Source organism: Chionomys nivalis, chromosome 2 (assembly GCF_950005125.1).
Source record: "Chionomys nivalis chromosome 2, mChiNiv1.1, whole genome shotgun sequence".
Taxonomy (NCBI): Eukaryota; Metazoa; Chordata; class Mammalia; order Rodentia; family Cricetidae; genus Chionomys; species Chionomys nivalis.
Window position 1 is genome coordinate 43251214 of NC_080087.1, and position 21943 is coordinate 43273156.

The 21943-nt window shown below is 36.5% G+C and overlaps 1 protein-coding gene across 11 annotated transcripts in view; it reads left to right on the plus strand.

The window, feature by feature from the left end:
- The first annotated feature begins 19140 nt into the window (after positions 1-19140).
- Positions 19141-21943, plus strand: part of Trdn (triadin) — a 377801-nt gene continuing 374998 nt past the window's right edge. For all 11 annotated transcript variants that reach the window (XM_057761731.1, XM_057761734.1, XM_057761735.1 and 8 more), the window contains exon 1: positions 19141-19471. In XM_057761731.1, the coding sequence (XP_057617714.1) occupies positions 19450-19471 (22 nt within the window). In that variant the 5' untranslated portion in view covers positions 19141-19449. The remainder of the gene's footprint in view (positions 19472-21943) is intronic.

Consider the following 21943-nt stretch of genomic DNA (forward strand, 5'->3'; position numbering starts at 1 on the left):
GAAGGAAGGAGACATTTCTGGGAAAGATAGTGAGGTATAAAGGAGACATTGGAAATATTTCTGATTAATGAGAGAAAATCCCGTCTTTCTTGCTAGGCTGCCAGAGGTAAAGTGTCTTCCAGGACACCCAGGACCAGGAAAGGTGGCAGAGAGGAGGAGATTTTACCGAAAAGTGACTGTTTCCAAGGTGATGGCCTGGTGTTCATTATAAAAGAGGGCAGAAACAAGAAATTAATCCCTTCTTTATTGCAACCGATGTCTGATCCTCAAGACCCGGTGAATGACAACTATAAGAACATGTTACTTCTGGTTCTATTGTATTAAACTGTCATAGTTGGGATGACTTTTAACTGACTATTTAGTTGAGGCTGACCTTGAATTGATCCTATTGCCTATTCCCTTCAGGGCTGGGATTACAGGTGGACACCACTATGTTTGACGTCTCATTCTTCATATTGAAGATACCATTTTCCTTTCATAATTATATATTAAAATACCAGAGATCATCTAAATAATTTATCACTTAATTTTACTTTCAGAAGTATGAAAAATTCAAACATTATCTATACCAGATAAGACCTTTGTCTGTCATGTGGAAATGAATAAATTGACTTGTTTTGGTTTTAGTTGCTTTAGGAATAAGGTGAAAGTCTTTTATCTTGTTTGGTAAATAATTGCATTGGTGGGATAAGACCCTCCACATATGCACATCTATGTGTCTGGGGATGAGTATAGGCAATTATGGTATAGGTTTGTACTCATACTTACAATGAAAAAGTCAACCTATTTTGCTGGATTAGTATTCCAATCATCATATTCAGGTGGTAGCAATCTCCAACCTAGGCAGCTGTGCTCCTTCCCTATATCTCTCTGTCTCTCCTTCTGTCTGTCTAGTAGGGTTCTACAATCTGCTAGTCACTGCACTGAGTGTATTTGGCCATAAAATTATGTCTTTGGCCAAACAATGGATCATTCTCATGCTTAAAGACTCTTCAGAAGAATTGCATCCCATATAAGTTGAACCATAAGTCCGCCTTTATAATTATCCGTGCAAATATTGGAAAATGACAAATGCTTTCATCAGGGGCCATAATCTGTTATCAACCTGAGGTCATCACTAGCCCAGCCTAAAGTTTGGCATGGCAATTATCTTTATTAAGTAGAGATGAATGCAACAAACATATAGAAAGGAGCAAGGGTAAAAAATAAAGGTGGCACTGTATATATAAACTTAATTTCAAATCAACAGGTCTTTAACATATAGAATAGATTGAAGATTCAGATTCATGCCAAAAGGGGTTCATGTTAAGATCCCGAGAAACAGGATTTCCAGGGGAAAAAAATCACAGGAGGTTAAAAGCAGTTGGCTGGTACCCTAAGTTGGGTTCCTCAGTAATCCCTGGGACTAGAGAAAGTTACTCTGCTTGTCTAAACCTTAGTTCTTACCTCTGAAACACAAAGGTACCTTCTGCTTTTTTAGTGATAGTTAAAAATCTTGAAAGTTTATGTCCTAGAAAATTCTACCCATGTTGAAATAACTGACAATCTGTGCATAGATAGGTATTCTATAATTTTATTTTTGATAATCATGCTTTCTTTTTCTTTTTCATTCCTTCACTTATAAGCTTTCTGCTTGAAAAGAAAAAAAAAAGTGTGATGCTGCCGGATTAATCTGGAGAAATGTAAATGCAATCAGTGACTAAATCAAACGTGCCTGTAGTCCACAACACTTCTAAAGCAAAAACAAAATTACAGATCCTTCTAATTCGAGCCAGCTGAAGCAACCACTGATTTTCACAATTCCAGAAAAACAGAGGACTGTCGGAATTGATTGTCCCTGAAGATTAGAATGCTGAGTATTTTATGTACAGAGATCCAGCAGCCCCTATCTTAATTTTGAGGTCCTTGGGATTTGGCCATTGTCGTACTCCTGTTGTTCATTTATGTGAGCTTTTGACCTTTTCCAGCAGTCTCTCTTATTTCTTTCTCAAGATCAAGGTACTCAGGAGCATCTTAAGGATTGACCAGGGCAAGCTGTAGTGCCTGCAAGAACAGTAATGTTTGGGAGCATTTCTATACTGTCCTGATTCATGAAACAGAGCACCATCACAAATAAACAGTCTGCAACAACTCAGAACCTGGAGCAGGGAGGTTACAAACTTGATTTGTATTCTAAAGGCTATTTGCCTTTAGACAGAGAGTTTTTGAATCCAATTCCAAAATTATGGTACAGAGCCTTTGATTTATTTGTATGTAACATGCACAACCATGTATTCTACTTTCGGACCATGCTATAACAGCCTGGATTTATATCCCTGGTGTCTTTCACAACTCTAATTTGTTCCCAGCACGAAACACCACTTATATTAGTTTGAATTTCTATTCTAAGCATAGATCCCACGGTTTCTGTGTGGGATGTAAAGTTGACAAAACACGTGTTTTTTTTTTTTTTTTTTTTTTTTTTTTTTTCCAATGCAAATCTTGCATGCATTGACTTTCAGGTAGTCAGGCTGACACTGTTGGGGGCGTAAAAGACAGAAAATAACTCTGGCTAAATAAAAGGGTATGTAGAGAGAGAAGACAAACAGAGCTTTTCCACTAGCTGAGTTTTAAAAGACAAAACAAGTGAGTTCATTTTGAAGAGGATTAAGGAATAAGGTGAAGAATTATAGTAAGATTGAACACATATTAGGAGGTCAAGGATAGCTGATATTCTATCCATTGTGACAACATTCAATAATACTAAAATTCATTATAAGGTTGAAATGGAAAATTCTGACTTCAAATGAATTATGAATAGCCAAAGCCGACTTGACTCTGAGGTGAAATGTGATTTTCATGAGGTTGGGAACATTCCACATGCATACAGCAGTTCATATTCTCAAAGTCATGTTGCAGTAATGACTGCAAACTGCATCTTTAATTTGCACTGATGAAATACTGTTTAGGCATACTCAGGGGATCGTAAGCATCCTCCACCAAAAAGAAAGAAATAAAAAGAAGCATGAATAAAGACATGCTTGAAGTGAGCTTGTAAAAGTGAACAGAAAATGCCCATGTGCCAAAATGTGGAAATGACCTAATAAGAATTGAGAAAGTATGCCTTTGTTTTTACATTTACACAAATATTCATGAATGGAAGAGTTTTCCATGCTTATATGTTAGAGCTAATCCATACTGGAAATATTAGAAAAGATTGATTTATAAACACATACTGCAATCTTCAGGCATTCCTTCCTTCAAGAGAAAGTGCTTCACAACATGTATTTTCCACAAAACTCAAATACTTACCCTACTCATCTTTTATCCTTGTCTCAGTTGAACTCTGTAAATTTATTTTGTTAAAGGCTACACTTGAATCAAGATTTCAATACCCTAGTATCTTCCTTGTTCTAATGTGTAACTTGTACAAAATCTCCCAAACAGTTCTGGGTTTCTTCAAGCCTAGGAAAAGGATTTGAATGTGATGTCACTACTATTTCAGATGTCTACACACCCTTCTGTAAGACCTGGGCTATAATCAAGTTCTAACACTGAAAGCATTTGCTACAGAGATCATGCGAATTCCACGCTTTATCTGTCACAGCCTTGCCAGGTTTCCTTTCTGCCTTCTGGAGTGGTGATAACAAGAGCAATTTCAGTTGTCACATAGAGATTGTGGGATTAGAAAGATCTCTATATGATCCTGCAGAGAACAGTTGATCACTACCTGATGCAGTTCCCTGGACTCTCAGCTTGGAAGGGATATCAATGTGGGAACTCCTTCTGTATATGTGTTGTTTTTATTGGCTAATGAATAAAGAAACTGCTTTGGACCTATAGCAAGGCTGAACAGAGGTAGGCAGGGAAAACTAAACTGAATGCTGGGAGAAAGAAGGCAGACTCAGGAGAAGCCATGTAGTCCCACTAGAGGCAGACGCAAGATGGAACCTTGCTGGTAAGCCACAGTCACATGGCAATATACAGATTAATAGAAATGGGTTAAGCAAAGATATAAGAGCTAGTCAAGAAGAAGCTAGGCCAAACAGTGACTTAATTAATACAGTTTCCATGTGATTATTTTGAGTCTGGGCAACTGGGAACGAACAAGTGGCTTCCTACAACAGATATGAGTTGTTTATTTTAAAAGTCTATTTTGAGGTTCTATTGGTCTTGCCTCTTTCATTGTGCTAATTAACACATCATCTTTGTTGCTGCATACTTATGATTTGGAAGCACTGCTGGCCTCTTGTTGTACCCTGCAATCCTTTTGTGGTTTGTTTTTCCTCTAGAAGATGTCACCCCCACCTCAGTCCTCCTCTTCTCATCAGTTGATACTGTTGTAGAGAAAACATTGGAAGAGCTCCATTAACATTCTACTTAACATCTAAATCATTGTCCCTATTTATGCCCAACCTCTCCTAGTTTTAATAAAAAATTTCTTTCTTTTTATTCCTTATAGGAACTTTATTTCCACTTCTTTACCTGGTTTAAAAGATCTACTTCTGTCTTCTACTTTCCTGTATTACTAATTTTGTCTCCCTCATCCATTTATTTTTTTCCTTCAGTGATGAATCAGTTATCAAGATTATCTGATCTAGTTTAATATTTGTCATGTATCTCACGTGTGGTGTTACACACCATGGCACATGCACAAACAGACTTATTCAGGTGTACAGACCATGTCTGTTTGTGTGGATCTTAGAGGCTATAACTGGATGTCTGCTTCTGCCACTTTTTTCTTTAATTTTTTGAAGTAGATTCTGTCACTGGATCTAAACACTTTAGCTGGAATCACCAGAGAACTTCTGCAATGACTGGAGTCCAAGTGGAATTTCAATATACCCAGGCTTTTGTGTGGGTGCTGGAAATTAGCCCACTGAGCCATCTCTACAGCCTTAAAGAAGTCTTTTTTTTCCCCTAAGCAGCTCTTTAGGTAATAGTTTAGATTTATCCTTCATTATGTATAATAGTTGCTTGGCTTCCTAAAATATGACTTTACTTCCATTTCTTAGGTTCCCCTTGAATTGTATTATGTAAATTATAATACCTACCTTTATGTTATATCTGTTGCAGTTTCTTTAAAAGACCAATTATACCATTTCTTGTTGTTGCCTAAAATATTTTGATGTTTTTTTTTTAATACTAAATCTGGTCTATATCCAGATACCTCAATATGACCAGGAAGGAATGGTAGGAAACATATTAGTTAATTGTCTATCGCTGTAATAAAACACCATGACCTCAAGGTATCTTATAGAAGAAAGAGTTTATTTGTCTTATGGTTCCAGGAGGTTAGAATCCAAGAAGTCTGAGCAAAGATACAGATGTAGGAGTAGGAAGATGAGATGCAAATGTGAAAGAGATAATGAACCAGAAATGGCTTGAGTCTGTAAATTCTCAAAACCTGCTTCTATTGCCAGGCTTCTTCCAAAGCTCATAATAGTTCATTCAATATTGGACCAAATATTCCAGAGACTGAGAGTATGGGGCATCTCATTCAAGCTACTAGAGTTTCTGTGTCTTTCTTCAGTTTCTTTTCTTGCAGTTATCTTATCATTACATCTTGGTCAAATCGTATTGAATTTAAGTTCATATTTTTCCCAGAGTTGTTTAATCACTTGATGCTTTGTTTTTAACCAGCCTCTTAAATTATCAAGTTTTACATATAAAGTTTCAAATATTTCCTTTAATTTCTTTTCTGTCCTTTTAAAACTACTTTTCTTTGCTCGATGCCCATTTCTACTATTTTCCATGGTTTAAGATATAATTATTGGTTTCTTGTTTATTCTCTTTTAGACTGAGCTCTTTGCAGTTAAAGTACTTACCTTACTTATCTTGGTAGCACTAAAATGCATCTACTCCCCGAGCAAAATTTATTATGCATTTGCTGTGCATTGTGCTAAATAGGTATATTTTCCTACTGAGCAGTAAGCTTACAAGGTTGGAAGCTCTGGCTGGTATTTAGCAACAATAAACTAGACAGAATAGAGGACACTGTTGCTAACATGAAATATCCAACATCAAAATGTGAAGAACAGGGTGACATTGTAATTTTCTTTCAAAATTAGCAACCAGAAATCTCTTAATGTATCTAAAAGAAAAATAAATTTGTATCTAAATTTGGTCAGCAGATATTTTATTTTTCCAAAGAAGGATATTTATGCTTTTATAAGGAAATGAAAAGGCATAAATTACATTTGAATAGCAACCAGAAATTCAGAATGAAGGTCACATGTAAAACGCTGCAGAATAAAAAGCAGCTAGCTGAATTATGATCTCCATGGGGCTTCTCAGTGCAGGAGACTGCAAATCCTCATAGAGAGGGCAACACTGGAGGAAAGATGCCAGGAGGAACAGAAACCTCATCCTGTGTTAGCCTGAGACTGGACTGACGCAGGCAAGCTTGTTAGAGAATGTTGGACAATGTCAAATGTGTGCGAGAAAAAAAGCTTGATATTGGAGACCAAACTATTTCTGAGTCAGAGTCAAAGGGAGGAAAGTTTTTAATTGCCCTGGAATGCCTCCTGAAATGTGAAACGGTTTGCATCACACAGTTTCTAAATAGTTATATTCATAAGTTAACCCTATGGAGAGACCTTCGTTCTGTGATTAAGGAAAGTAACACAGGTTGCTTACAATAATGAAGGCAGAAAGTTTCTTCATGACATCAGTAGAACAGAAAACAATTTTAAATGAAATGAACAGCAATGTTTAAATGAAGAAATATTAACAAACTAACCATGCCATTGACTTTTCTTTATCTCTTATGATTCTGAAGACAAAAACTTTAAGTGAATGCTTCAAAAGAATTTCTAAGTAAGGTGATAGGATCTTAATGTCAAGTGAAAGCAGATACAATCTAGCTCCTTCTGTGGTCATTTCCAATGTTTCCCATTTCTTCATCCTGAGAATTTTAAAGGCTGAATGTGTTCTGGGCAAAGCTAGGTGGCGTCTGCCAGTATTCTTCAACTGAGAAGATAAAGCTTCATTTCTTTCTGTATTTGCTCTGATCATTTCAATTAAGGAAAAGAGACAGAGGTCCATTTTTAGTTTGGTCAAATGTGGGAAATTTCTTGCCCACCTTCTCTTTAAAAATCATTTGGCTTCTCCGGTGACCTCAGGAGAACCCTGATGCACAGGCTGTAGCTGCACAGAGCAGACAAAGAGGCTGCGACTCCACGGAGCAGACCAAGAGAGTGGGGACCAAGAGAGAAACAAGTGAGTGGTCCAAGAGAGACCTTAGTGGCTTCCCGAGACAAACAGTAACAGTACACAGCAAACCAAGAATAGCTCCCAATAATTCAGATAGCAACTGCAAGAATTGGCCCAAGAGGCAACAATACTGTGGCAATGATTAGGGAAGAGATGGGTAGGCACCAATTCATTCAACAACCTAAAAAAGCAAGATAGTAACATCAGAATCCAGTGGTCATATGACTGGAAGACTTGATCATCTTAACCCAGAAGAGGCAGAAGAAAGCAATTTTAAATGTAACTTTGTGAGGATGATGGAGACCTTTAAACAGGAAATGAAAAATTCCCTTAAAGAAATGGAAGAAAAGACAAACAAAACATTGGAAGAAATTAATAAATCTCCTAAAGAAACCCAAGAATACTAAGAAAAAGCATCAAACAAATGAAGCAAACTGTTCAAACATTTCAAGACTCGAAAACTGAAATAGAGGCAATAAAAAATTACAAACTGAGGGAATTAAAGAAATGGAAAATCTGGGTAAACAAACAGGAGCTACCTATACAAGCATAAACAATAGAATACAAGATGGAAGAGAGAATGTCAGATGTTGAAGATACTATAGAGGAAACAGATTCATCGGTTAAAGAAAATGTTAAATGCAACAAATCCTTAACACAAAACATACAGGGCATCTGGGACACTATGAAAAGACCAAGCCTAAGAGTAATAGAGATAGAAGAAGGAGAAGAACTCTATCTCTAAAGAACAGAAAATATATTCAACAAAATCATTGAAGAAAACTTTCCCAACCTAAAGAAGGATATCCTTATGAAGGTACAAGAAGCTTACAGAACATCAAATAGACTGAACCAAAAAAAAAGTCCCCTTGCCATATAATAATCAAAACACAAAACATACAGAATAAAGAAAGAATATTAAGAGCTGCAAAAGAAAAATGACCAAGTAACATATAAAGGCAGACCTATCAGAATTACACCCAACTTCTCAATGGAAACCATGAAAGCCATAAAGCCCTGGACAGATGTGCTACAGACACTGAGAGGCCATGGATGCAAGCCCAGACTACTATACACAACAAAGCTTTCAATAGCCATCAATGGAGAAAACAAAATATTCCATGACAATACCTATCCACAAATCCAGCACTATAGAAAGTATTAAAAGGAAAACTCCAACCCAAAGGAGCTAACTCCATCCATAAAAACACAGGCAATAGATAATCTCACAATGGCAAACTCAAAGAAAGAAAACATACAAACCACTGAAAAATACCAGGAATTAATAATCACTGAACATTAATATCTCTTAATATCAATAGTCTCAGTTCACCTGTAAAACGACACAGCCTAAGAGAATGGACATAAAAGCAGAATCCATCCTTCTACTGTATACAACAAACACACCTTAACCTCAAAGACAAACATCACTTCAGAGTAAAGTGTGTGGAACAGAATTTTCTAAACAAATGGACCTATAAAACAGGTATTCTAATATTTAACAAAACAGATTTCAAACTAAAATTAATCAGAAGAGATGGAGAAGGACACTTCATACTTGCCATAGGAAAAACCCATCAAGATTAAGTCTCAATCTTGAACATCTATACCTCAAATTCAAGAGTACCCACACATGTAAAAGAAACATTTCTAAAGTTTAAATCATAGATCAAACTCCATACATTAATAGTAGGAGAGTTCAACACCCCACTCTTCCCAGTAATACAGAAGCTTAATAGAGAAATAAGAGAACTAACAGATGTCATTACTCAAATGGACTTAACAGACATCTACAGAATATTTTATCCAAACACAAAAGAGTATACCTTCTTCTCAGCAACTCATGGAACCTTCTCTAAAACTGACCACACATGGAGTCACAAAGCAAATCTCAACAGATACAAAAAAAATTGGAATAACTCCATGCATCTTATCAGATTGTGATGTTTTAAAGTTAGTATTCAACGTTAAAACTAACTGGAGAAAACTTATAAATTCACGGAAATTAAACAGTGCTCAGTTGAATCATTCCTGGGTCAAGGAATTAAAGACTTCCTTGAATTCAACGAAAATGAAGGCACAGTGTACCCAAACCTATGGGACACTATGAAAAGAGTGCTAAGAGGAAAGTTCATAACACTAAGTGCCTACATAAAGAAAGTGAAAAAATCTCACACTAGCAACTTAACAATAAACCTAAAAGCTCCAGAACAAAAAGAAGCAGACTTACCTGGGAGGAGTAAAAGGAAATAATTAAATTGAGGACTGAAATCAATAAAAATGAAATAAAGAAAACAATACAAAGAATCAATGAAACAAAGAGCTGGTTCTTTGAGAAAATCAACAAGATAGACAAACCCTTATCCAAACTAATAAAAAGGCAGAGAGAGAACATCCAAATTCACAAAATCAGAAATGAAAGGGGAGACATAACAACAGACACCAAGGAACTCTAGAGAATCATTAGGTCCTACTACAAAAACCTATACTGCACAAAATTGTAAAAAAAAGTGTAAAAGAAATGAACAATTTTCTGGATAGGTGCCATACCAAAATTAAATCAAGACTAGCTGAACAATTTAAATGGACTTATAGCTTACAAGACAATAGCAGAAATCAATAACAGCCTCTAAAACAGAAAAAAAAAAGCCCAGGGATGGATGGTTTCACTGCAGAATTCTACCGAACTTCAAAGAAGAGCTAATATTTATACTTCTCAAATTGTCTCACATAATAAAAACAGAAGGGTCATTGCCAAACTTTTTTTGAGACTTCAGTTACCCTGATACCAAAACCATGCAAAGACTCAACCAAGAAAGAGATTACAGACCAAACTCCCTCATGAGCATTGTTGCAAAAACACTCAGGAAAATATTGGTAAACCGAATCCAAGAATACATCAGAACCATCATCCACCATGATTAAGTTGCTTCATCCCAGAGATGCAGGGATGGTTCAACATATGAAAATCTATCAATGTAATCCATCATATAAATAAACTGAAAGAAAAAAAATATGGTCCTTAGATGCTGAAAAAGCATTCGACAAAATTCAACACACTTTTATGATAAAGGTCTTGGGAGAAATCAGGGGTACAAGGAATATATCTAAACTTAAAAGCAATTGTAGCAAGCTGACAGCCAACATCATATTAAATCATAATTATTCCACTAAGCAAGAACAAGAATAGTCTGTCCATTCTCTACATATCTAATCTACATAGTTCTTAAATTTCAGCTAGACCAATAAGATAACAAAAGGAGATTAAGGGGATACAAATTGGAAAAGAAGGAGTCAACCTTTCACGTTTTGCAGATGATGTGATAGTATACATAAGTGACCCTAAAAAAATCAGCATGGAACTCTTGTAGCTATAAATACTTTCAGTACTGTGGCAGGATACAAGATCAACTAAAAAAAAAATCAGTAGCCCTCCTATGTACATATGATAAAGGAGCTGATAAAGACATCAGAAAAACATCACCATTCACAATATCCAAAAATACCATAAAATATCTTGCAGTAACACTAACCAAGCAAGTAAAAGGCCTATTTGACAAGAACTTTAAATTTTTGAAGAAAAAAATTGAAGAAGATACCAGAAAATGGAAGGATCTTCCATGTTCTTAGATATAGAGGATTAACATAATAAAAATGACAATCCTACTAAAAGCAATCTGTAGATCCAATGTAATCCCCTTCAAAATACCAACACAATTCTTCAGAGACCCTGAAAAACAATACTCAACTTCATATGGAAAAAAAACCTCAGGATAGCCAAAACAATTTTGTACAATAAAGGAGGCATCAATATTCCTGTAATCAAGCTCTATTATAGAGCTACAGTAATGAAAACAGTATGGTATTGGCATAAAAACAGTATGGTATTGGACAGGTTGACCAATGAAATTGAGTCAAAGACCTAGATATTAATTCATACACCTATGAACACCTTATTTTTGACAAAGAAGCTAAAATTATACAATGAAAAGAAAGAAGCATCTTCAACAAATGTTGGTGGCATAAATGGATACTTACACTTAGAAGAATGTAAATAGATCCATATCTATGCCCATGTACAAAACTCAAGTCCAAATGGATTAAAGACCTCAATATAAATGTGACCACACTGAACCTAATAGAAGAGAAAGTGGAAAGTAGCCTTCAATACGTAGGCACAGGAGTCCACTTCCTAAATATAACAGCAGTAGCATAGGCACTAAGAGCAACAGTAAATAAATGGGATCTCCTAAAACTGAGAAGCTTCTGTAAAGCAAAGGAAACAGTCAATAAAACAAAACAGCAGCCCAATGAATGAAAAAAAACTTCACCAACTCCACTTTGGATAGAGTACTGATTTGCAAAATACATAAAGAACTCAAGAAATTAGACATCAAAACACCAAATAATCCAAATAAAAATGGGGTACACGTCTAAACAGAGAAGTCTCAACAGAAGAATTTCAAACAGTTGAAAGACACTTAAGAAAATGTTCAACATCCTTAGCCATCAGGGAAGTGCAAATTAAAATGGCTCTGAGATACTATCTTACACCTGTCACAATGACTATGATCAAAAACACCAATGATAGCCTATCCTGGAGAGGCTGTGGAGTAAGAGGAACAATCCTCCATTGCTGGCAGGAATTCAAACTTGTACAACCACTGTGGAAATCAGTATGGTGGTTTCTCAGAAAATTGGGAATTAGCCTACCTCAAGACCCAAAAATACCATGCTTGAGCATATACTCAGAGGATGCTTAATCACACTAACAGGATGTTTGTTCAACTATGTTCATAGCATTATTTGTAATAGCTAGAACCTGGAGACAACCTAGATGCCTTTCAACCAAATAATGAATAAAGAAAATGTGGTACCTTTATATAATGGAATACTACTCAGTGGTAAAAAACAATGAAATCTTGAAATTTGCATGCAAATGAATGGAACTAGAAAAAACCATCCTGAGTGAGGTAACCAAGACCCACAAAGATGAACCTGGCATTTACTCACTCATAAGTGATAGTAGCTGTGAAACAAAGGATAATGAGCCTATAGTCCATGACCCCAGAGAAGCTAAATAACCAGGAGAACATTATGAGAAACATAAATAGGTCCCCCTGGGAAGAGGAAATAGGCAAGATCTATTGAGAAAACTGGGAGCATGGAGGTTGGCCGGGGGGAGAGGGCAGAAGGGGAAGATAATGGGAGAAGCTGGAGGGGGGAAGAATTTCAGGGAAAGAGATAGTCAAGATGGGAGAAGAACAGAGGCAGAGGTCAAGGAAAGAGATATCTTCATTGAGGGAGTCATTATTGGGCTATCAAGAAACCTGGCCCTGGATAAATTCCCAGGAATGCACAAGGATAACCTCAGCTAAGACCCTAAGCAACAGTGGAGAGGTTACTCGAACTGGCCTTACCCTGTGTCAAATTGATGACTATCTTAAATGTCACCATAGAATATTCATCCAGGAACTGATAGAAGCAAAGGCACAGATCCACAGTGAACACTGGGCTGAGCTTCCAAAATTCCGTGAAAGAGTGGGAAGAATGGGAATATGAGCAAAGAGGTCAAGATCATGATGGGGAAACCCACAGAAACAGTTAACCTGATCTAATGGGAGCTCACCAACTCTGACTGGACAAGGAAATAACCAGTGTAAGACCAAACTGGGTCCTCTGAATGTGGCTGACAGGTGTATGCCTGGGGAAGACTGTGGCACTACAGGCAGTGGGATCAGGATTAATCACTACTGCTTGTACTGGCTCTTTGGAACCCATTCTCTTTGGAGGGATACCTTGCTCAGCCTAGATAGAATAGGTTAGTGCTTGTTCTTTCCTCAAAGCAATGTGCCTTACCCTCTGTGGAAAGTGTATGATGGCGGGGGGGGGGGGGTGGAATGCATGGGAGGAGGGGAAGGAGTGAAATCTGAGATTGATATGTAAAATAAAAAAAAGATATATTTTTTAAATACTATAAAAATCATTTGGCTTAGTAGATGTAAAAATACTCAATAAAATACTTGCAAACACATTCCAAGAACACATCAAAAATATCATCCAACATGATCAAGTAGGCCCCATCTCAGAAATGCGAATATACTTCAACATATGAAAATCAGTAAATGTTATCTATCATATATAAAAAAAACTGAAGGAAAAAATACATGATCTTCTCATTAGATGCAGAAAAGCTCTTTCACATAACTAAATACCCCTTCATAATAAAAGTCCTGGAAAGATTAGGGATCCAAGGACATACCTAAACAAAATAAAGACAGTTTACAGCAAATCATAATCAATATCAAATTATATATAGAGAAACTCAAATCAGTTCTACTAAGATCAGGAATGAGACAAGGTTGTCTACTTTCTACATACCTATTCAATATAGTACATAAAGTTCTAAGTAGAGCAATAAGACAATTGAAGGAGATCAAGTAGATAGAAACTGGAAAGGAAAAAGTCAACGTCTTGTCATTTCAAGATGATAGGATACATAAGTGACATAAAAACTTCTACCAGACAACCCTTACAACTGATAAATACCTTCACCAAAGAGGCTGAGTGATGTGGGATTCCCCTCTGTATGCTAGGAACATGTTTTATTATTATTGGTTAATAAAGAACCTACTTTGACCTATATCAGGCTGGAAGAAATATATAGAGAGTAGGTGGAGTCAGAGAGACGCCATGTTGCTGCCAAAGGAGACAGACACTGGAACCTTACTGGTAGGTCACAGCCTCATGGTGATATATTGATTATTAGAAATGAGTTAAGATGTAAGAATTACTTAAGCCTCAGCTAATAGGCCAAACCGTGTTGTGCTTAATACAGATTCTGTGCGATTATTCAGGTCAGGGCAGCTGGGAACAAATGAGAAGTCTCCATTTTTAGCTGGAACAAAAATTAACTAAAATAATAATAATAATAAATTAGTAGCCCTCCTATATACAAATAACAAATGGACTAAGGGAAAAAAAATCTAGAAAATGACACTTAACACAATAGGCTCAAATAATAAAAAATGTTTTTGGAATAATTCTAACTAAGCAAGTAAAAGACCTGTATGATAAAAACTTCAAGTTGCTGAAGAAAGAAATTAAAAAAAGATATCAGAACATGGGAAGACCTCCCCTGCTCATGGATCAATAGTATTCACAGTAAAAATATCCATTCTACCAAAAGCAACCTACAGATTCAAGGCAATCCCTATCAAAATTCCAGCACAATTCTTCTCAGACCTTGACAAGACAATTCTCAACTTCATGCTCATCATTGTGGGTCTGGGTTACATCACTCAGGATGTTTTTTTTTTCTAGGTCAATCCATTTGCATTCAAATTTCAAGATGTCATTGTTTTTTTATTACCACTGAGTAGTACTCCATTATGTAAAGGTACCACATTTTCTTTATTATTTAGTTGAAAGTCATCTAGGTTGACTCCAGGTTCTGGCTATTACAAGTAATGCTGCTATGAACATAGTTGAACAAACGTCCTTGCAGTATTATTGAACATTCTTTGGGTATATACTCAAGAATGGTATTGTTGGGTCTTGAGGTAGGTAGGCTGATTCCCAATATTCTGAGAAACCTCCATACTTATTTCCAGAGTGCTTCTCAACTTCATATAAACAAAACAAAACTCCAGGATAACTAAGACAATTCTGAGCATTCAAAGAATTGCTGGAAGCATCACTATCACTGATTTCAAGTTGTACTACATAGTTATTACTAGCAAAATGGCATTGAGTTGAAGACCCAGACATAAATCCATACACTTATGAAAAACTGATTATTGATTAAAAAAAAGCCAGGAATACACTAAAATATTGGTGCTAGTCAAATTGGATGTCTGCATGTAGAAGATTGCAAATATATCTATCCTTGCACAAAACTCAACCAAGTGGATCAAAGACCTCACTATACATCAAGATACACTGAACTAGACAGGAGAAAAAAATGGGTAATAGCCTTGAGTCCATTGGCATGGGAGACAACTTCCTAAACAGAACACAGGATACAGACGCTAAGATCAACAATTAATAAATGCGAACTCATGAAACTCAAAAGCTTCTGAAAAGCAGAGAACACCATCAATAAGACAAAATGGCAATCTACAGACTGGGAAAAGATTTTTCCCAACTCCACATAAGATAAAAGATTAATATCCAAATATTCATAAAGAACTTAAGAAACTAGACATCAGTAACCCAAATAATCAAATTTAAAATGGGGTATAGATATAAACAGAATTATTAATAGAGGAATATCAAATGGCTCAGAAACACTTAAAGAAATGTTCAATGTCCTTAGTTATAAGTGAATTGCACATCAAAACTACTTTGCAATTCCATTGTATGATGGGAGTACAAACTTGCACAGCCACTGTTGTGGACTATTTGTTGAATGATGCAAAGAAGTGTTGCATTCTTTTATGTTGCATTTGTTTAACTTTGTAAAGTTGTGTTACTTTGTCTGTCTAAAACACTTGAATGGTCTAAAAAACAGCTGAACAGCCAATATCTAGGCAAGAGAGAAATAGGCTGGTCGGCCAGGCAGAGAGAATATATAGGAGGAAAAAATATAGGCTTGAGGAAAGAAGAAGAGCTAGGAGCAAGAAAAGGAGAAGGCGAGAAAGATGCCAGGGACAAGCCACTCAGCCACACAACCAGCCATGGAGTAAGAAGGAAATATAGAATAAAGAAAGGTAAAAAGCCCAGAAGCAAAATGTAAAGAGAAACAGAATTATTTAAGTTTGAAAGGCTAGCTAGAAACAAGTCACGTTTCCAGGGCCTATAATCTCCTGTAGGGCAAAAGCATAACCCCTTCTCCAAAGCATTTTTAATTTCCCATTGAGAAATATTTTTTGACTTCTTCTTTAAAGTTAAGATAGCCCTAAAATATCTAGGTTGGTTCAGTTTTGCAGTCCTATTCTCAAGTCCACGTCTGCCAGCAGTTATGTGCTCATCAGCATTCAAAAAATTCAAAATCATCATAATACTATATAGGATCCAGACTCTCTGTGAATTTCCTACATTTAAGTGGCTTGTTTACTTTTACTCTCTCTTTAAAGACTTTACTTATTTTTTAAACAATTTATTTTTTTCTAGAACTATGCCCTTTCTCTTTTTATTCTTAATTCTATGCACATTGTAAAACACACTGTAACCTGCTTAGAGTTTTTTTCTCCTGTCTAGACCTCCTTTACTGCATATCTTTTAGCTTTTATTGTCTTATTGATTGTTAGCTTATGAATTGTTCTAAAGCACAACATTGTCAAACCACCATCTTGAGTATGTGGAACACAAAACAAAAATCACAAGGGCTAATGATTTGCATCATCAATGGATAAGTGTGTTGACCTAAATGTAACACTAAACAGGAGAACACAAGTTTTTAGTTCATCTTTGACTATAGACAGGTAGGTTATTAATGCCCTAGTTTCATTAATGTTTCTCTGTGTAATACCTGGTGGAAGGGAATGGCCATTGTGAGATTTTGCCAGATGCTACACCAAGAAAGGAACTGTATCTTCTGGGCCACACTGGAACTGTCCAACAGACTGGTTACATCTCTTTAAGACTATTGCTTTTAAAAGCAAGGGAAACCAATTCCAATGGTTCTAATTCAAAGGCATGCTTTATGAAGCAGCTTTCAAAGTTGGAAGAATTCTGCTAACTTTCCAAAATGAGAAATACTGTAATTTTAAAATGCCCATTGAGTTATCATTTCATCTCACATATGGAAGTAAGAGTCTATTATCCTGCAAGCACATTGATTTACTAGAATAGCTTTGTGGGGGGGTTGTTTGTTTGCTGTTTTGATTTTCATCTTTCTCTTCTAGTGTCTAGTGGGCGACATGAAATTAAAAGTGAGATCTTGAGTGTAGCATCAATCTCTTGAAATTTAGTTCCCTCTTCTTATTTCAACCTTTCATGGAACAATAGTTAGAAAGTGAGGTTTTTAGTCCCTTCTAAATTTTATTTAGGTCTTAGTCCTTGAAAGTGCTTGTAGGCTGTACAGACAGCATGCTTATTTCTTCAGTTAACTATTGTCAAGGACCATGAATGGACTGATCAATGGGGATGAAGTGTTATTCTTAAAACTGGCAGCCTTGTGTTGGTATCAAATGGATGTATTGGGGGAATGTCTTAGTTACTTTCCTATTGTTGCCAAGAGACATCGTGACTAAGGCAACCTATAAAAGAAAGGTTTTAATCAGGGCCTTGCTTTTGATCTCAAAGAATAAATAAAGTCCATAAACATCATGATAGGGAGCATGGCTGCATGGCTGCAGGCAGGTCAGCATGATGTTGGAGAAACTTATTAGAGGGTGGGGAAGGGCGAGAGAGAGAGAGCCCTTGCTGAAAACAGGTGTTTTGAGAACCTGCCCCCAGTAACAAGCCTTCTCCAATCCAACAAGGTCACACCCTCTAATCTTTTCCAAATAGTTCCATCAACTAGAAAACAAGCATTCAGAAGTATGAGCCTATGGGAGCTATTCTTATTTAAATCGCCAGAAGGAGAGAACCATCGTGAGGGGATCTCTGTTCTCAGGGTGCTCCTCTAGGTAGACCACTTCTCCAAAGACTGCTGCATCTGTTTGTTATGCATATGGTTTTATTTGCAATGATATACTCAACCAGGAAACAGTATTGTCTGTGACAAAGTCTTAACTCTCAGGCAAGGCATTGGCACTATAATCAATGTCCAGTTCTAGCTGCTGGTCCTGTGTAGCATTATGAATCTACCAGGAAACATTTCCTCCTCTGTGAATGAACAGACTTATTTGTTTATTCAGCTGATGTCTGTGCAATTTCTGTTGTGCCAGGAATTGAGGCAGCCAATAAAGACAGCTGGTGACATGTGGAATGTCATTGTCTATGCAAATAGCTGTCACAGCACTCTTCTGAGCCCCACACTTTGAAACAGCAGATAGAGCTTTGCTTTGTGAACTATGAAGTTACCATACAAATTCAAGAGTTTCTGGCAGTCAAAGGCAGTGAGTTAAGGCTAAAAGATGAAATTGCACGCATTTATTAGGTTGAATATGAGAAGAAAATAAAAGATAAGGGAAGTCAGCCCTTGATTATTCTCAGACTGGTTAAAGTTTATGATTATCAATGCCCTTTGATTCTCCTTCCCCTTCCAGGCACGACTATTGAATATTTCTCTGCTCATTAACACCTGTCTAGGAGTGGGAAGGTGAAAATGCTAATCAGGCAATTTAGCTAATTGTTAGCTGCTGCTAGGATGCAGTTTTTATTTTTATTTTTTTCTTCCCAGTTCAGATAGGGAAATTTTGAAATCTTTTTCTAAAATGTAAGCAGTGGATTTCTCAACTTTATGCTACCTTCTCATTCTTTCATTGATGAGAAAAATTAAAATATTTTGTGTTCAGTAAGGTGTTAGAATAAAACCCAGAGACATTATGCTTCTCAATGTTCTATTTTAATGTTATATTACATACTTCTTATTGACAAATATTTAGAAAATATCAGATGCCTACAACATGACTAGCTTATAATAGTGGTCAGGACTTAATAATTTCAGTTTTAAATGCAGCCCCATATAAATGCACTTGCTAAGAGGATTTGGAGCAACCAGAAACCAACTCAGAAGATTACTTAAGTCTGTCCTCCACTCTGCCTGTGGTAGACATTACATGACCCTCCCCTAACCAAATAAGGGAGAGGGGAATGTTCTGGGGATTAGGGGCACTAAGAATAAATCTGAGCTATCTCGGATAAGATTACTTTCAACTCTTTATTTCATGTTTTCTGACACAGACCCCTGTAATTAACTCAGAGACAGTGCGGGGGCTTAGACTGTATTTTCTAGATACTTTGGTGTCTTTTTCTTCTTTTGTTTATTTCCTTGTTTATTTATTTATTTATTTATTGCCTGTCTCTTTAGGGCTGGAGAGCCAGTGTGTATGTGTGTGTGTGTGTGTTTCTGTAGAGTGCCAAAAAAAGTGTTGAAGAGTCCTAGGGAGATGAGGCTATTTTTGTTTAAAGCTGATACTTCTAGCTGAGCCACAAGTACTGCTTGGAAAGGGCTGAGGTTGTTTCCAGGGGGAGAACTCTGCAGAGAAGAGGCAAAGTTCAACAGGACCACGGAAAGCAGCTGAAAACAGCCAGGAAAAACAAGAGCCCTTGCATTCGCCCTCTCCCAGAGTTCTCTAATCCTCCGGAATTCTGCAAAGCACCACTTGACTGGAACTTTTCACCTGATTGATTTCTGCCTCCACCATGACTGAGATCACCACAGAAGGTACTGTAGCTTGGGGATATTATGCAAATTGACAGCCACTGGGACTCCCCCATGCTTTTGTTTAAAAGGTTGTCATTAGGTAGTCATTTTGTGTGAGACTACACCGGATCTGGGAAAGGAATTTGTGAACGGAGAGGTTGCCAGATATGTATGTTGGGCGAGTAAGAAGAGGTTTCTCTGGAGTTTTGCATGTGGAAAGTCTTCTCTTCTGAGCTCAAGGCCCCTCTACGTTTTCAGTTGTCGCTCACACCTCTATAAATAGCCTCAGGTCTGAACATAATGGCTGAGTTCTTATCAAGCAAAAATTATAAGGCCTGTGAGGATGCAGACAATTAAAATCAAAATATTAGGCGTGGGGCTTCAATTTGGAAATTTGATTCAGAGCAGTTTTGCTTTACAGTATTTAAAACTCAGATTCTTAATTGTTTTCCATTTCCAGCTAGAGTACACACAGATTACTTGTGTGCATCTCAGATAAAAGTGTTATGAAGGTTTCAATCCATTCTGCTTTTGATAGGTGCCCAAAGACAAAATTAGAAATCTCAAAAGTCAGGTCAACCCAACTTTAAAAACAAAGCCTTTAATTCTTAGAATTCTAGTTATTTCACGAACTCTGTTCTTTTTTTCTCTACAAATAGTGAATTCTATATTTATATTAAAATAAGTATTTCAACCCTTATAATAAAGCTATACATAGACCACAAGTATAAATGTAATTTTTATCATATAATCATGCTAGTAAAACAATTTAGAGCAACACACACACACACTAATAAAGAAATCCTTTAAATATAATACAATATGGTCTAGTTGAGGTAAAACATTGAATGGTAGGCCTTCAATTTTCTCTGACAGCTGTAAAAAAACAAGGCAGGTGACACTTTTGACAATTACCAAGATAAATGCCATTTTCTTTTTAACCAGCTGTAAAATAGAAATCTGTGAATTTTGTCTTTTAGGTGGGTGGAAATCTATGTATCAAAAGTAATTTTCTCTGCAGATTTAGGTAATATCTGTGATTTAAAAAAAAAGTACTCTTCTTTTATCACCTATAGAGATCATCTGGCACCCCAAAGAAATAGCAATCATTACTGAGGGGTTACCACTTACAGGTTTTTTGTTGTTGTTGTTGTTTAGAATTATATGCATATTTCCTTTCTGAGACCTCATGTAGTTCAACGAGGAAGCATCTCAATTTCTATTTCACAAAAAGGAAACTGTTACTCAGAGATTCCATGACTTGCTTGTCACCAAACCGAGGTTTGGTATCAGACCCTTGACAACTGCTTGTGTTTTTTCTTTTCAGTTAGAGGGTATCAGATTTACTGTTTGCCAGTTTTAGTTTAGAATATGTTAACTGAATATAAATAGTATTTTTTTCTGCTCCTTGGACATTCTGTGTCATGTGGATCTTATGTTGGTCTTCAAGGGATTGCTCTATAAAATGTCTTGCTTATTCCTGCACAAGTGATTAGGAAACCACTGAGCATCCCTAACAGCTTCTACCCAAAGCCTGTGCTGTTCCTGATTCCACACATCAGCTGACCAATGATGTTCCTTGATTATAGAGCACACTCTATACACATTTGCATTTGATCCCTATCACTTTCCATAAGAGAATAGTTGTTTTGAAAGAGAGTTATCATTTGTAACTGTAGGGAGATTAAAGACATTGTGAAGCACCTGTGGTAAAAGCAGCTGAGCAAGCTGAATATGAGCACAGCGTATAATTTCTAGATAGCTTCCTGGAGAGTGCTCATTTCCCATGGTCTGGCCTTCACAGAGGACAGGGTCTGTATCATTTGGTCATCAGTGATGTACCTTTTTCTTTTCCAATATGATGTTTATTTCTCAGGAGAAACTTAGACTGCCTTCATACCATCGTCATGCTTTATGGTTTTCCAAAGGATTTTATGCTTTTCATTTTACCTCGTGATTTCCACTCTTTGTTTCTTATCTACAACAACTTATTTATTTGTTTATTTATATTTAACTAAGAAAACACTTCATAAAAGTCTTGTTTCCGGTTGTTCTCTCAAATGTGATTTGTCTTTTCTTTCATGTACTATATTCCCCTTACAACCGCTCGTGGGCTAATGATTGAGGTATAAGCACTGCCTTAGTAGTCCCGTATATTTATCCTTTCCTCTTTCTACTCACTGAATATGAAAAGCATGCATTCTGTAGATCAACATCAAATAAGACCTAGGGTAATTCCTTGGAAGTTTGCTGTCACATTAATTCTACGTCTCCTCTTAATTAAGGAAGTTCACAGGTTGGCGCATGGCTTATCCAGCTCTAGTGCATGCCACGTTTACCACCCTTACAAAATTTTGCACATGTATTTTTTTCTATTGACGTTACAAGTTGGAGAAGTTCATCCAGTGGAAGAAAAGAGATCATGCACCATATAGAACAGTGTTTCAGGTACAGAGCACTAGATGAAACAGAAATCCAAAGGTTTTCAGAAAA